Here is a 14939-nt window from a genome sequence, read left to right as displayed (position 1 = left end):
ATAGTCCACATTTCTTCTACTTCATATTTTTAAAACCTTAGGTACCTTCTGGAAGAATTCTTGGCTTGATATTACAACTCACAAATTTGCTCTTTTGCAACCTATTCAGCCTATATGTTGAATTTTTTTCAATGATCAGATACTTAATCATTCATCATGTTTGCAACATGGTAATCTTACATCTCCCTGAGAATAGCAGTTATTCAGTTCAGTTCAATCTATGAGCTTTGTTTTCTCGGTGTAATTGTAACACTTGGTAAGAGGGTGACATCTTTCTTGCACAGCTGCTTGGTGATGCTTAGCTGAGGAGTCATGTATTTGAGGACCCCTGTTGGCTGGTCTTTGCCTGTTGTGCCCACTTCGAGGATGAGGAATGAGAGGCAACACAGCACCACCAGAGGGCGCTTTCTTGGGGGCAGGAACTCCTCACTCCTCCCTGGTGCAGTCAGCCCCCTGGGACACTGTCTAAAGACTCATACTCCATGGTCCTACATGGAAGCGGGCACCTCTACTGCTGCTGCCTAGTCCCAGGGGCAATGAGGACAAGGCATGGACCTGACAGCTCCTACTCAGGTGCCCCAGCTCGTGCCCCGTCAGGGGCTCCAAGCTGCTCTTTTCCTTCTCTCCCATATACATACCTTCAGGCTTTGAGCATCGTTGGAATCACCGCCCAACTTCTATCTACTTCTATGCAAGAGTCCTCTCCCATGTGTACCTAAGTATAGAATTCCTTTCAAAATCTGATTAGACTGCCTTCCGTATTTCAGGGATTTAAAATATTTCTTATCTAAAAGGAAACCCCTTCCAATTTTCCAACATTATTATGGATCAAAAACACATTTGTCTCATTTCTAGGGCTTCCCTGGTGGCGCAGTGGTTGAGAGTCCGCCTGCTGATGCAGGGGACGTGGGTTCATGCCCCGGTCCGGGAAGATCCTACATGCCGTGAAGCGGCTGGGCCCATGAGCCATGGCTGCTGAGCCTGCGCGTCCGGAGCCTGTGCTCCACAACGGGAGAGGCCACAACAGTGAGAGGCCCGCGTACCGAAAAAAAAAAACAAAAAACCAAAAAAACACATTTGTCTCATTTCTAGAGACTTGTGATGGGAGGAGAGGCTGTAACTGATGCTTTGTTGTCCAACCTGAATGGAACCTGTGGGCAGTATTTGCATCTGTAGAAGAATCTCAGTATTTGAAAGGCCACCAGTGCAGACCATATATGCTAAATGTTGCCATGACAATTTGGTTTGCAACTTTTTTCTTTTGGCCTCCCCACGTGGCACGCGAGATTTTAGTTCCCTGACCAGGGATTGAACCCCCACCCCGTGCAGTGGAATAGCGGAGTCTTAACCACTGGACCACCGGGGAAGTCCCTTCGTTTGCAACTTTGATGTTTGCACATTGGGGAAAGTTTACCAGGGCCCACCATCTGAGGGGAATGCATGACCATTGTTAGAAATGAAAATCTGCCCATTTCTCTCCATGCTGGAAGGGCCACGTGTCTGTGCTACTGTTGGCAGTCCCAGCTGAGCCCAGACTTTCAGTCATCCCCACCAAAGCACCAGACGTGTGAATCAAGCATCTTGATCCTGTAGACAAGCCCAGCCGCCAGGTAAGTACCACTGAGACCTCAGGTGATGCCACGTGAAACAGAACTGAAGAATTGCCCCGCCAAGCCCCAATTCCTTAGCAGGCTGCTAAGTGCTTGAGCTGTAACAGTGAAGCCCTTCTGGAGAGCAGTCTAGTGAGGGAAGCAGATGACAGACCAGTTAATAACATTATGAAAGGGGTTGAAATGGGGGGAGATGGCTGGCAAAGAGTGCTTTAGGAGCACCGAGGAAGGGTATCTTTTAGCTGCACGTATACAGTCACTGCACACAGTGCACTTAAACCCTGTGAACAGTGGGTAGCAGCTGCGGGAAATCTCTAAGGAGGACATTTCTGGAGTCTTCACCAATGGCCCACATCTGGGAAACTGGTGAGAGGCAGATTTGACAATTTGCTACAGTGATTGTAGAGAAGGAAGCCCAGCTGGTGTGGGCTGCTCGCGTGAGGATGAGGTCGTGGCACCACTGTGGGTTACGTCTCAGCCTTCCACAAGCTGTACCTGAAGCACGTGGAGATGTGAGGTCTTGAATTTTTAAGCCAAAAAAGGCTCTAAAATGGCTCACTTAACAAGGAAGCTACTTTAAGGACAGTGCTTTGAATTTTTTCTCTTTTAATCCAAATGCAAATAGCTACTTCTAAGAGTAAAAGAAATTGCGTAATAATAATGATTAAATCGCTAACACTTATCACTGGCTTCCCATGTGACAAATACTGTACTGTGTGCTTTAGGAGGCATATTTCGCTGAATCCCCCACAGCAACCCTCTGTGAACCTCTCTTTACAAATAGGGAAACTGAGTCTTAGAGAGGTTAAGGAACTTCTCAAGGTGACATACATGATGTTATGGCTGAACGTGTGTGTCCTCCCAAAATTCATGCGTTGAAGTCCTAACCCCCAGCATGGCTGTGTTTGGAGTAAGGAAGTAATTGAAGTTAAATTAGGTCATAAGAGTGAAGCCCCATCCCAATAGGATTAGTGCCTTTATGAGAAGAGATGCCAGAGAGCTGCCTCTCTCTCCATGTGTTTGCCCAAAGAAGAGGTTGTGTGACACATAGCAAGAAGGTGGCTGTCTGCAACACAAGGGAAGAGTTCTCACCAGTCACTGATCCTGGTGGCACCTTGATCTTGGACTTTCAGCCTTCACAACTGTGAGGAAGTAAATTTCTGTTGTTTAAGCCACCCAGTCTGTGGGATTTTGTTATGGTGGCCCCAGCAGGTTATATACCTGACAACCCACCACACTGGGATTATGAGCACCAGAGCCCCTGACTCATCACCCTGAACTGCCTCCTAGAAATATCATCATTTGAAAAGTTTTACATTTTGTAAAGTGGCATATGCTAGGTTTAAATTGACATGAAACATGTTTTCAAGACTTGACATTATCGGGACATCCCTGGTGGCGCAGTGGTTAAGAATCCACCTGCCAATGCAGGGGACATGGGTTCGATACCTGGTCCGGGAAGATCCCACATGCCGTGGAGCAACTAAGTCTGTGCGCCACAACTACTGAGCCTGCGCCGTAGAGCCTGCGAGCCACAACTACTGAGCCTGTGTGCTACAACTACTGAAGCCCACATGCCTAGAGCCCGTGCTCTGCAACAAGAGAAGCCACCACAGTGAGAAGCCCGTGCACCGCAACGAAGAGTAGCCCCTGCTCGCGGCAACTAGAGAAAGCCTGTGCGCAGCAACGAAGACCCAAAGCAGCCAAAAATAAATAAAAGAAATAAAAAAATAAAACCTTGGCATTATCTATGCTAACATTGATGGTTGTTACTTAAAGCAGTTTCACTAAATTTGGATCTCTGGAAAAAAACATTTTTTTGAGCATGGAAGCAGGTTGGAAATATTGCACCCAGTAATAACAGTGAGACTTTTGGCATATGAAATACTTCAGTGGGAAAGTATTTGCTTAAATCTTTGCCTGCTATTATAGTTGAAGGTTTGGTGATAGTATTTGCCCTTCCCATGAACTTCCTGGATTTCAAAACCATGTGGAAGTGTAGCTTGTCTTATACGAAAAATAAAGTCGGAGAACTTTTAAAGAATTAACATCAAGAAATGCATTAAGCTAAGTATCAATTATTTAGAGAATGATTATCTGGTGTGTGAATGATCTTGGCCCTTTTATTTCTCCCCCTCCTTTGACAATACCATGAGGATACTTTTCTTCCACAGGTTGGCTGCTCTCCTTCTTAACCTCTACTGGGAGTGCAAGCAGGTGTCAGCCCCTCGACAGAGGCCAGGCTGTTCTAACAGGCTTTCACTTTGATGAATGCTTTGGCTTTATGGGTGGAGCATCTTTTACATCCACTGCTGGCTCTCTGTAGACCATTTAAGCAGTACAAAAGGAAAGATAGATGATGGGTAAGTAAGTAGGTAGATGGACAGATGATACATAAATCAGCAAGAACAGCCCACAATCTGAGCTATAACCATTACAGGTTTTATATATATATATATATATACACACACATATATATATTATATATATATATACACATATATATTATATATATAAAACATATATATAATATATATAAATGACATATAACATATATATAACCAGTTATATATATATATATATGAACATATAACATTTCAGGTAAACATCCAGACCTCTTTTTTTGGGGGGGTTATTTTATTTATTGCTTATTCATTTCCTATTTCACCAATTTCCTCTGTATTATTTCCATTCTTTTTTATTTTTAAAAAAATTAAAAAATTAATATAATTTTAAAGGTTACACTCCATTTAGTTATTACAAAATATTGGCTACATTCCCCGTATTGTACAATACATCCTTGAGCATATCTTACACCTGATAGTTTGTATCTCCCACTCTTCCACCCCTCTATTATCTCTCCCCCCTCCCCACTCAGACCTCTTTTTATGAGCATGTATACATATAAATGTATGAAAATCTACATATATCAGATCATCATATTTTGAGCATATTAGACCTTGTAGGATGCAGCTCAAACAGTGCTTACAGGGAAATTTAGTGTATGTGTATACACATGTATTATATATAGTATATATTTTATACAATATATATTATATATTATATAAAATGTATATAATAGAAAAGAATTAGAAAAATAGTAAGGCTAAAACTCTAAGCAACTATCTCAAGGAGCTAGAGAAGAGTATTGCAAATTAAATCCAGAGAAAGTAGAAGGAAAGATAATTAAAAACAGAAATCAAGTACAAATTTAAAATTAAAAAGTAAATGAGGTGAGGGGCTTCCCTGGTGGCGCAGTGGTTGGGAGTCCGCCTGCCGATGCAGGGGACACGGGTTCTTGCCCCGGTCCGGGAAGATCCCACATGCCGCGGAGCGCCTGGGCCCGTGAGCCATGGCCGCTGAGCCTGCGCATCCCGGAGCCTGTGCTCTGCAACGGAGAGGCCACGACAGTGAGAGGCCCGCGTACCGCAAAAAAAAAAAAAAAAAAAAAAAGGAAGCAGTATGACTACAAATAAAATTTTAATTTAAAAAAAAAAAAAAAAAAAAAAGGTAAATGCATTATAGAAAGAAAACCACCAAAGTTAAAAGTGGGTTCTTTGAAATAATTAAGAAATTAATAGCTCCTACAAAGACAGATCAAGAAATAAGACCAGGGGCTTCCCTGGTGGCGCGGTGGTTGAGGGTCCGCCTGCCGGTGCAGGGGACGCGGGTTCGTGCCCCGGTCTGGGAGGATCCCGCATGCCGCGGAGCGGCTGGGCCCGTGGGCCATGGCCGCTGGGCCTGCGCGTCCGGAGCCTGTCCTCCGCGGCGGGAGGGGCCACAACAGTGAGAGGCCCGCGTAACGTATAAAAAAAAAAAAAAAAAAAAAAAAAAAGAAATAAAGACCAAAAATACAAATTACAAATAACAGGCATGAAAAACCTGACATCACTACAGATTCTACAGACATTAAAAAGGTAATGATTCTGAAAGTGTGGTCAAGGAAAGACAAGGGCTTGAACTGAACCCCGTAGATGAGAATGAGTTGGTGGATTTGAAAGCTTGAGGAGGTGGAATAAACAGACTGGTTGGATTGGGTGTGGGAGAGAAATAGGTGTAACAGTTTGTGCTGAGCTCTCAGGTGACTGGGTGGCCAAGGGGCGCCACTAGTGAGGCTGGGTAGCTCAGATGGAGAACCAAGCTTGGTGAAATTCGGCTAAAACCAACTTTTCCCAATTTAATTTTATTGCTTTTTTTACTTGCTACCTAAAAACCAATTCCCGCCCACCCCAAAAAACCCCAGAAAATAACAAGTGTTGTGAGAATGTAGAGAAATTGAAACTCTGTGCATTGTGAGGAGGTAAAATGCAGCGCAGTCACTCTGGAAAAGTGTGGCGGTTCCTCAAAATATTAAACATAGAATTACTATGTGATCCAGCAATTTCACTTCTCGGCATATACCCTAAAGAATGGAAGGCACTTGTCTCGAACAGATAACTGTATACCTATGTTAATAGCAGTATTATTCACAATAGCCAAAAAGTGGAAACAAACCAAGTGTCTTTCAAAGGATCGACAGATAAAGAAAATGTGGTGTGTAAGTACAGTCTTTAAAAAGGAAAGAAATTCTGATGCGTGGTACAACATGAATGGGCTTTGAGGGCATTATGCTAAGTGGATTGTCAAACATGAAAAGACAAATACTGTATGATTCCACTCATGTGGGGTACTTAAGAGTAGCGAAATTCACAGACAGAATGGTTGCCAAGGGCTAGAGGGAGGGGAGAAAAGAGGAGTTACTGTTTAATGGATATAGAGTTACAGTTTTGCCAGATTAAAGTTCTAGAGGTGGCTGGTGGGGGCTGTACAGTCATGTGAATGTACTTAATGCCACCAAACTGTACACTTTAAGATGGTTAAGATGGTGAATTTTATTATGTGTATTTTATCCAGTTAAACATACACACATACACACAAGGCTGGACCCCAACCCAAGGTTCTGAATCAGCAGGTCTGGAGTGGGATCTGCTGATTGGCCTTTCTATTGGCATTCTATTGTAGTCAATAAGTTCTCAGGTGATGCTGATGCTGCCGGTGCGGAGACCACACTTAGGGATAAGTGGTTAGGAGGCCTGGTGAGTGTCATGTGGAGGGGTCCTCTGCTTGCTCCCTCGTGGCTATCGTTGTTGTTGACAACAGCCGGCGTTTATGGAGGGGCTTGCCTGCTACAGGTTATCTCACAGTTGGGTGAAGGGGCAGCAGATGGGCAGGGCTAGAGTAGATAAACTTCACCCGGCTTCCTTTGGTTCTTGGTGTGAGTGTAAGGCTGAGAGGGAACCAGAGACGCAAATAAAGACCCAGTACAATAGAGCGCACAGCCGCGGGGAGAATTAGGGTCGCCTAGGGACCGAGCGCCCAGGGCGCTATCTGGAAGGGGACGTGGGGCGCCTGGGCAGGTCTCCAGACTCCTCCGCGGCCGCGGGAGGCGGAGGGGGACTCGTGGCCCGCAGAGGGCGCTGCTGCGCCGTCCCGCCGCCTGCCGCCCAGGCCGCCCACCCCGCGGGCGCGCCTCTCCGCAGTCCAGTGCCGACCGGCCGGGGACCCGCTTGTTCCGAGCGCGCACACTTCTCGGCCGGACGGAGGACGCCGCCAGCTCCTGGCCGCCCTTGTACTCGCCTGCGGCGGCAGCTCGGCGCACCGCCCCCGGCCCGGCACCGCGTCGCGCCCGCGTCCGAGCGCAGAACTCCGGCCCCAGGAGCCTCCCGGCCGTCGGCGGACCCAGCAGCCCCGCCGCCGGCACGCTCGGCGCCCTGCTCTCGGGGCACAGGGGAGGGCGGTGGCCGGCTGGTGATGGGCGGCCCGGCGGCGCGGAGGGGCGCCGGGGGGCTCCGCGCGCTGCTCCTGGCGCTGGTGGCCGCGGGGAGCCCCGCGGGCGCCTACAATCTGGACCCGCAGCGCCCCGTGCGTTTCCAGGGTCCCGCCGGGTCCTTTTTCGGCTACGCGGTGCTGGAGCACTTCCACGACAACACGCGCTGGTGAGTGCCCTCCCGGCCCGGACCCTGACCCCGGCCCGGCTCGTCCCGCTGCAGCCGCCAGGCCGTCGCTGCCGCCGCCTTTCCGGCCTCTCCACGCCGCCGTCCCGAGGGGGCGATTTAAATGTCTCGGTTGTGCGTATCTCAGCCGCCGAGGAAAGGCGGGGAGGAGGAAGGACGCCGGTTCCCGGTCCAGCGTACTGCCCGGTGGGCGCCCGAGTCGGAGGGGGCCGGGCGCCTCCCCGCCGGGGTTGCCCGTCGCTCGGCCTCCCAGCCAGACTCGGCTTAACTCTCTAGGTCGCAAAGTAACTTGGTTCTTCTGCCCCCGTGGGCCCCAGGCAGCCCGGCCAGAATCCCGAAGGCCCCGGGCTGAGGAGACAGACTCCTCAGTTCGGGGAACTCTTGGTGGCACCCCACCCGCCTCGCCCCGGCTTTAAGCCTCTCCCGCCGGCTCTGCGCAGGAAGCAGAGTAACCCCGAGATGCGAGGGGAGTGGGCTGGGTGTGCGTGGGGTCGGGGATGCCGACTGTGTGGTCCCCCTTCTCGCTCACCAGGCCCTCTGCGGAAGCGAGCCGAGAGGGTCCGGAGGCAGGGAAGGGGATGGTCCTGGACCCCAGTGACAAGTCCGGTGAGACCGGTGGGTGATTTCTGGGGCAGCTACCCTGGAGACCGGTAGAGGTCAAGGAGTCCAGTTGCCCCCTGAATGTCCCCTTAAGAGTCCCAAGAGGTGGGAGCTCTCCCCATGAGGCACCACCTGTGACGGGGAACGGAGTGCTCAACCCCAGGGGAGAAGCACCAGGGGAGGTCCGTCTCCCCTTGGCCCTTTCCTATGGACAAGAGGGAATGAAACAGCCATAGGAGGGGTCAACCCCTCCTCAAGGAGTTAGGGTGTGGGTAGTTCCCCAGTGGGGCCCCAGATGACAGCTGGTCTAGGGCTGGTTTTATTGTGTGGTCACCAGTGTGGACATCCTTGGGGGCTGTAGGCTGGGAGGGCGAGGTCAGCCTTCTGTGTGCGCTCAGCATGCAATTCTGCTCGGAGCTTGACAGAGGCTGATAGAAAAGGGAGGGTTTGTAGATTCGAGTCCTCTGGCGTTCCTGGAAAAGTGGAGAGTCCGTGACCAGCCAGCCCTTTAACAATCATGCTGTTTAGGAGAGCTGCCTCCAAGAAAACAAGTTTTTAAGGTTTTTGTGTAGCTCCTGTCCAGTTCCCTATCTCTCTCCCTACCCAGTTGCTGAGTTTAAGACCAGCTGTCTTTTCTTGCACTTGCCAAATCCCCCTTTTAAAGCAAAGCAGGCTAACGCCTTTTCTGTGTCCTCTGTACTCAGCATCCACTGTGGACTTTGGTAGAGAAGGTAGCCCGGGCAGGAGCAATTGGAGAACACATCCCAGGATCCTAGCCCGGGCTCCCGAACTGTGTGACCTTGGCACAAAGCATGTGGGGAGGGCTGTTAAAGATAGAAGGTCTGGGGCTTCCCTGGTGGTGCAGTGGTTAAGAATCCACCTGCCAATGTAGGGGACACAGGTTCGAGCCCCGGCCCGGGAAGATCCCACATGCCGTGGAGCAACTAAGCCCGTGCACCACAACTACTGAACCTGCGCTCTAGAGCTTGCATGCCACAACTACTGAGCCCGCGTGCCACAACTACTGAAGCCCGTGCGCCTAGAGCCCGAGCTCCGCAACAAGAGAAGCCACTGCAATGAGAAGCCTGCACGCTGCAGCGAAGAGTAGCCCCAACCAGAGAATGAACCAACGCAGCCAAAAATAAAAATAAAAATAAATAAATTAATTAATTAAAAAAAATAGAAGGGCTACTCTGGGCAGGGGGCTGCTGAGGAGGGGCAGGCAGGGGAGCTGGAGCACCACATGGGGTCTGCAGCTCCGCAGCCTCATGGGTCTCTGAGCTCTTTGGGCCACGGGTAAAAAGCTGCCCCATTTTGGAAGTAGGGGGAGTCAAGAGCAGATCTGACTTGGAAAAAGAGTCCAGCCTGCTTTGTTTTAAAAAGGTGATGAGGAAAGGCTGTGTGGTATGAATATTTCAAGTATATTTCAATACTTCTAGTATTTCAGGGGTCCATCCACAGCCAGGCTTCCAGTCTCAAAATCGCTCTCTCTTGCTTCTGATACTGAGTGGGCTGCTCTTTTTATTGGAGCGCTTGTCCCTATAGCTTTTCAAGTACCAACTAATCTCTACTGCAGTCTGTTTAAAGCAACTCTTCTTATTCCCTGCCCCCCACTCCCTTAACTCTGTCTTAGTTTTTGCTTATCTCCTTGTCTTCTGTCCTCTTGTTATTTCTACCTAGCGTCTTCCTCCCTATTCTTTTCTCTCTCCTCTCCCTTCCCCCCAGTATTCTTGGTCTTAGACCTTGACGGTTATTCTCTGCTGATTATGCTGCCCAGTCTTGGTATGCCAGTGGTCTTTGAAGCAAGAGACTTTCAGCATCTCCTATTTTCAACTTCTTTCTTTTCTTTATATCTTTAGAGGCTAGGCTTACTATGAGGCTAATGAAACTTCCACCAAAGGCCTCTCACTTGCACAGGCCCCTCCCTACCGAGGCCCTGTGCCTAATTCTGTATTTGTAATTTTGTATTAATTTTCTTAGAGGTAGTCGCCCTATATTTGTAGGATTCAGGCCCTGTGGAATCTGGGTCTACCCTAGGTCTCTACCTTAACTCTGGGGTTGGTTGCTTGACTTAGTGACTGATTGTTGGTCTCTTCCTACCAGGCAGTCCTTGGGCCCTGGATCTTTTAGCTTTGCTTGAGGGACATGCGGGTTGTTTCCAATTATTCACAATTATAAACATCAGCCGGGTAAACATCCTTCTAACAAAAGCCTTGCGGACATCCTTAATTATTTCCTTTGAATAAATTCCTGGGCTTAGAATTGCTGGGTCAGAGAGGGAGGGAGGTTTTCAAGCATTTTCTCTGCGTTTCCAGAGTGCCAGTGAAGCTGAAGTGTGTACTTTAGGGAACTGTATTTAACTTTGGAGTAATTTACCAAAGGGCTGTTCCAGTCCAATGGAAGAGCATAGCCACCTACATGAGGGGGACTTGAAAAAAACGATCACAGAGAGTCAAATTGGGTGTGGGAGGTAAGTGACAGACACCAAGAGGACAATGTGTTAAAACTCTGAAAGGAAAAGGAGGCAGCGTTCGCTAAGCCTTGTATCTGCTGTCTTTCTTTCTGAGCAGAAGTTACTCTTAAGCTTCTTCATTCAGTCTTAGTGGTTCAGTAGTTTTGCTTCGTGCTAATTAAACACCTCTGTACAGGTGGAAGGATTTGTTGTGTGTAGGGTAAGGGAGGGAGGAGAGTGTGCAGGGGGAGGGGCAGGGAGAGAGCCCAGGCACGACAGTCTGCAGCGGCCGGAACTGAAGGGTCCCCAGGTTGAGGGGACCCCGGGTGCACATCACAAAGCTCCTGCATATGCTCCGTCAGTAGGACTAGTGCTTCTTCTCTAATCCCCTAACTGAGCATTCCTAGCAGTTCTCTTTTAAGTAATAATTCTCACTGATCAGAGGTCCTATCTCTCTGTGTAAGGGATGGGGTGGCCTCGCTTTCCGAGCCCTGGGGACTGCGTCCTGCATGCCCAGTCATGTTGCATTGGGAACAGAGTCCTGGACCCAGCCTCTCTCCAAGGGTTTGGCTTGAGTGGCCTCTGCTGTCTGTCAATGCTCTGGGCAGTGAGCGTTGTCTCCATGGCCAGGTGGACCAGAATATGGCAGGCAGTGTGATAGATGTCATTTGTATCAGTTTGGATGCAAACATGCAAGTGACTCGGTTTCTTTTTTTTCCAGTGACACCCCGAGGGCATCTCCCTGCCCTGAGCTAGCGTCCTCCCCTAGACCTCCCACCACCTGGGTCTTCTTGCTCCCTTTGAACAATAGCAGGAGGTGCCAGGGAACACGGACAAAGCGGATTTCTGTCCCCTTCCTTTAGACACGGACTGGTCCCTCAGCTGCAGGGCAGACAACTGTAACACCCTGTGAGATAAATAAATGCAGCCCTGCTGGCTGGCGTAGAGCCCCAGAGCGGGTTTCTTTCACACCCTCCCTTCCCTCCTTCCTCTTGGCCCCAGACGCCCCGGAGTCCTAGGCGGTTGGGTGCATTGGCTTCCTTTCTGGAGACGTGCTTCCTGCCTCATCTCCGGGGACGAATCAAGACGGCTGTGCTCGGGCCCAGAGCAAGTGCTCGGAAATGGAAGAGGCGCCGGCATTTTGCTTTGTTAAGGTTGTTAGAGCATCGCTCAGTGAGGAACAGGAGGTGATTCAGAGCCGAGGGGACCATAGCATCCTCAATTTGCATGAAGGTTGAGAATTAAAAGAGCAAGCTAGATGGTCTGGCACTGCCAGCGCAGTTGCCGCGAGCCAGATATATTGCTGTCTAAATTAAAATTAATTGCAACCAAGTAAAATGAAGAATTCAGTCGTACAGTCATCCTAGCCACATTTCAAGTGCTCAGTGGCCATGCGTGCCTCGTGGCTACTGTACTGGATAGCACACAGAACATTTTCACCGTCGCAGAAAGTGCTGGTACTGGTTTGGAGCAATGACTTGTGTCTTAAAGGGCTAGCTAGACAGGGACTTCCCTGGTGGTCCAGTGGTTAGGCCTCGGCGCTTTCACTGCCATGGGCCTGAGTTCGATCCCTGGTCAGGGGACCAAGACGCCACAAGCCATGTGGTGCTGGCACCCCCCACCCTTCCGGCAAAAAAAAAAATAAAAGGCTAGACAATGATCAAAAGGCAGTGTAAGAAAAGTCGACCCTTGTATTTGAGTATGAAAACTGAAATGAGGAAGCTTAACTAAAAGTTAAGACTGGGCAGCCTCTTTTCATCCATCAGACATTGGAGTGCCTACTCTGTGCTAAGGGCTGGGTATTCAAGAATGAAAAATGCACTCACAGCCTGATGGGTGAGAAGGTTGTGGGCTTCTCGTCTTGTGTGTCAGGCAGAGATGAGATGTGGGCTCCCATAGGGGAGAGGCTGGTCCTGGGGCAGCCCTAGGGACTTGTGATGGGCAGAGGAGAGTCCCGTGAAAGTAAAGCCTTCAGAAGGGGGACCCTGGGATCATGGGCCCCGCTCCTCACCCCCAGCCCCACCCGCCTTTGCGAGGAGACACCCAGAAATGATGGTGGTAGCCGGGCCTTCTCCTAACCTCTGTGGTGATCTCTCTGTCGCGTTCTGTCCCATGTCAGGCTCTCAGGTGGGGCTGTAGCTCCACTTCCCCATATGGATTTTCTGGAAGTAGCTTTTTCCAACCTCGTTCTTGGTTCTTACTGGCCCTGCAGAGCCTGCTTTCTCAGAGCACTCAAGAAGGGATGACACATGTATGAGGCCCGAGTTCTAAGGGGACCCGGAAAGCATCCCTTGGGGTTTCCAGGACGTTTCCCTGAAGATCTCAGGAGGCTGGCGAGGGTGCTGTTTCCTGAGCTAGTGCTGAACGCTGGCCAGGGGAGAGGCAGCTGTGTCCCTCAATAGAGAACCTTCCAGGGCAAGAAGACAGACTCTTCTCAGCCAGTTTCTAGCAGCCCAGAGTGTGAAAGTGTGAAGGGCCGGGCCCTGGCCAGCTCTGAGTCCCCGGTGACCTGCTGCTGGTCAGGAAATGGTCTCCTTCTGATAACTCCCATTGTGATTTGTCTGGGGAAAATGCCATATTCACATTTGTTAAAAGCAGCCATGGTGTTCTCAGAAATCATTTGTTTTCAAGGAAGTAGCATATAACTTTAAGAAATCAAAATGGGGACTTCCCTAGTAGTCCAGTAATTAAGACTCCGTGCTCCCAATGCAGGGAGCCTTGGGTTTGATCCCTGGTCAGGGAACTAGATCCCGCATGCCGCAACTAAGAGTCTGGAACTAAGATCCCCCATGCTGCAGCCAAGACCTGGTGCAGCCAAATAAGTAAATAAATGTTAAAAACAAAACAAAACAAAATGAACGATCCCATCAGATAGGATTTGCTGGGCATCTACAAGAGGTCCAGTGCTTTCACAAGCGTAATAGTCCCCAGTGGGATCTTTGGGACAACCTAGTGAGTGGTTTTCAGTTTGCCAGGTAGAGAACAAAGGCTTACAGAGTTACACACCTTGTCCAAGGTCCATCCCAGCCTTGGTGATGCATGTACATTGGGGGGCCTGTGCAAGAGAATTTTGAGGGTGGGCTGTAAGACCGGTGAAAGAACTGGGGGTTGGGGAGGGAGAGTTGGAGTTGGGCAGGGAGAGCCTTGGACTGTGGTTGGGATCTGATTCAAGTCTTGCCACGGGCACGCCCACCCCAAGATTATAATCAGTCCCTGGGGCTGCCTGGGAGACGCGTGGCCTCAGCTTGATTGCCTGGAGGGGGCTGCAGCTGGAGGCTGTCAGCTGACTGTCCTCTTGCAGCCAAAAGGCTTCAGGTGGTGCACACCTACCTCCACGGCGGCCACGGAGCCCATCGTGTGTGGAAGGCTGTGTTCGGAGATGTGAGGTGTGTTCTTCGGCCTGTGGTGTGGCTGGGATCATCTGTGCCTCTGCTTATCCCGCTGTATCAGTTTTGGGCGTGCTGGGATTCTGGGCTGTTAGAATTGGCTCCTAGGCAGACTCCCAGGGTGCCTCTTCCTGACCTTTGGGAAGTCTCAGGTGAGGGACGGAGGAGGAAGAGAGCTCCCACCTTACCCTGAGCCATTGAGTCGCTGACGAGCATTTGGCTGGAGGGAGCTGCCAGACCTCAACCCTGGTACCTTGTGAACTGCAAAGCCTCAAGCCACGTGGATTTGGCGACCAACCAAAGCAAAGTGTTTGAGCATCACTTAGGAAGTGAAAGTGAATCCAAGATTCGGAAAAATCCAGTCTTTGAAACCACAGGCTCACTTGGTCCCCAGTGTCTGCTTCTTTGGGAGAACAAAAAGGACTTGTGAGTTTAAGTTTGCAGCAGCAGCGGCAGCAGCAGGAATACACTTACAGGGCGCTAAGCCCCTATTACCTCACTTAATGTTCTCTGCAGTGGCTTCAGCTGGTTATCATTGTAGCCCCATTCATGAAGGGGAAAACTGAGGCTTAGAGACGGCGTTTGCCCAAGTCACATGGTGACACAGTGGTCGAGCTGGGGCCTGCGCCTTTGCCTCTCAAGAAGTCAAGAGTCTGAGTTTGGAGCTTCAAGGCGCCCAAGCATCTGTGTCATGAGATTCTGTCTTACTTTCTTGGAAAAGTTATGGAATCACGGTCGTGGTTGCTTCCCTGTGACACCCTTTGCAGATGCTTTATTCAGGACCCACTGGATACCTGTGCAGAGATCCTGGGGTTCTGCTTTCCAGAGATGCTTGATCACTCAGTAAACAGGGACCAGTGATTCCGCCAGGGACTTTTGTAGGTCCTGCTGTCATGCT

The 14939-nt window shown here is 49.8% G+C and overlaps 1 protein-coding gene across 1 annotated transcript in view; it reads left to right on the top strand.

Annotated features, from left to right (window-relative positions):
• The first annotated feature begins 7266 nt into the window (after window positions 1-7266).
• The window catches only part of ITGA9 (integrin subunit alpha 9), a 354686-nt gene continuing 347013 nt past the window's right edge, over window positions 7267-14939 (top strand). Inside the window, exon 1 of the mRNA XM_032650071.1 lies at window positions 7267-7585. Coding sequence (XP_032505962.1) covers window positions 7401-7585 — 185 coding nt within the window. The 5' untranslated portion in view covers window positions 7267-7400. The remainder of the gene's footprint in view (window positions 7586-14939) is intronic.

The sequence above is a fragment of the Phocoena sinus genome, chromosome 11 (genome assembly GCF_008692025.1).
Source record: "Phocoena sinus isolate mPhoSin1 chromosome 11, mPhoSin1.pri, whole genome shotgun sequence".
NCBI lineage: Eukaryota > Metazoa > Chordata > Mammalia > Artiodactyla > Phocoenidae > Phocoena > Phocoena sinus.
The sequence above is the reverse complement of the archived record's forward strand: the minus strand, read 5'-3'. Positions and strand labels throughout refer to the sequence as shown.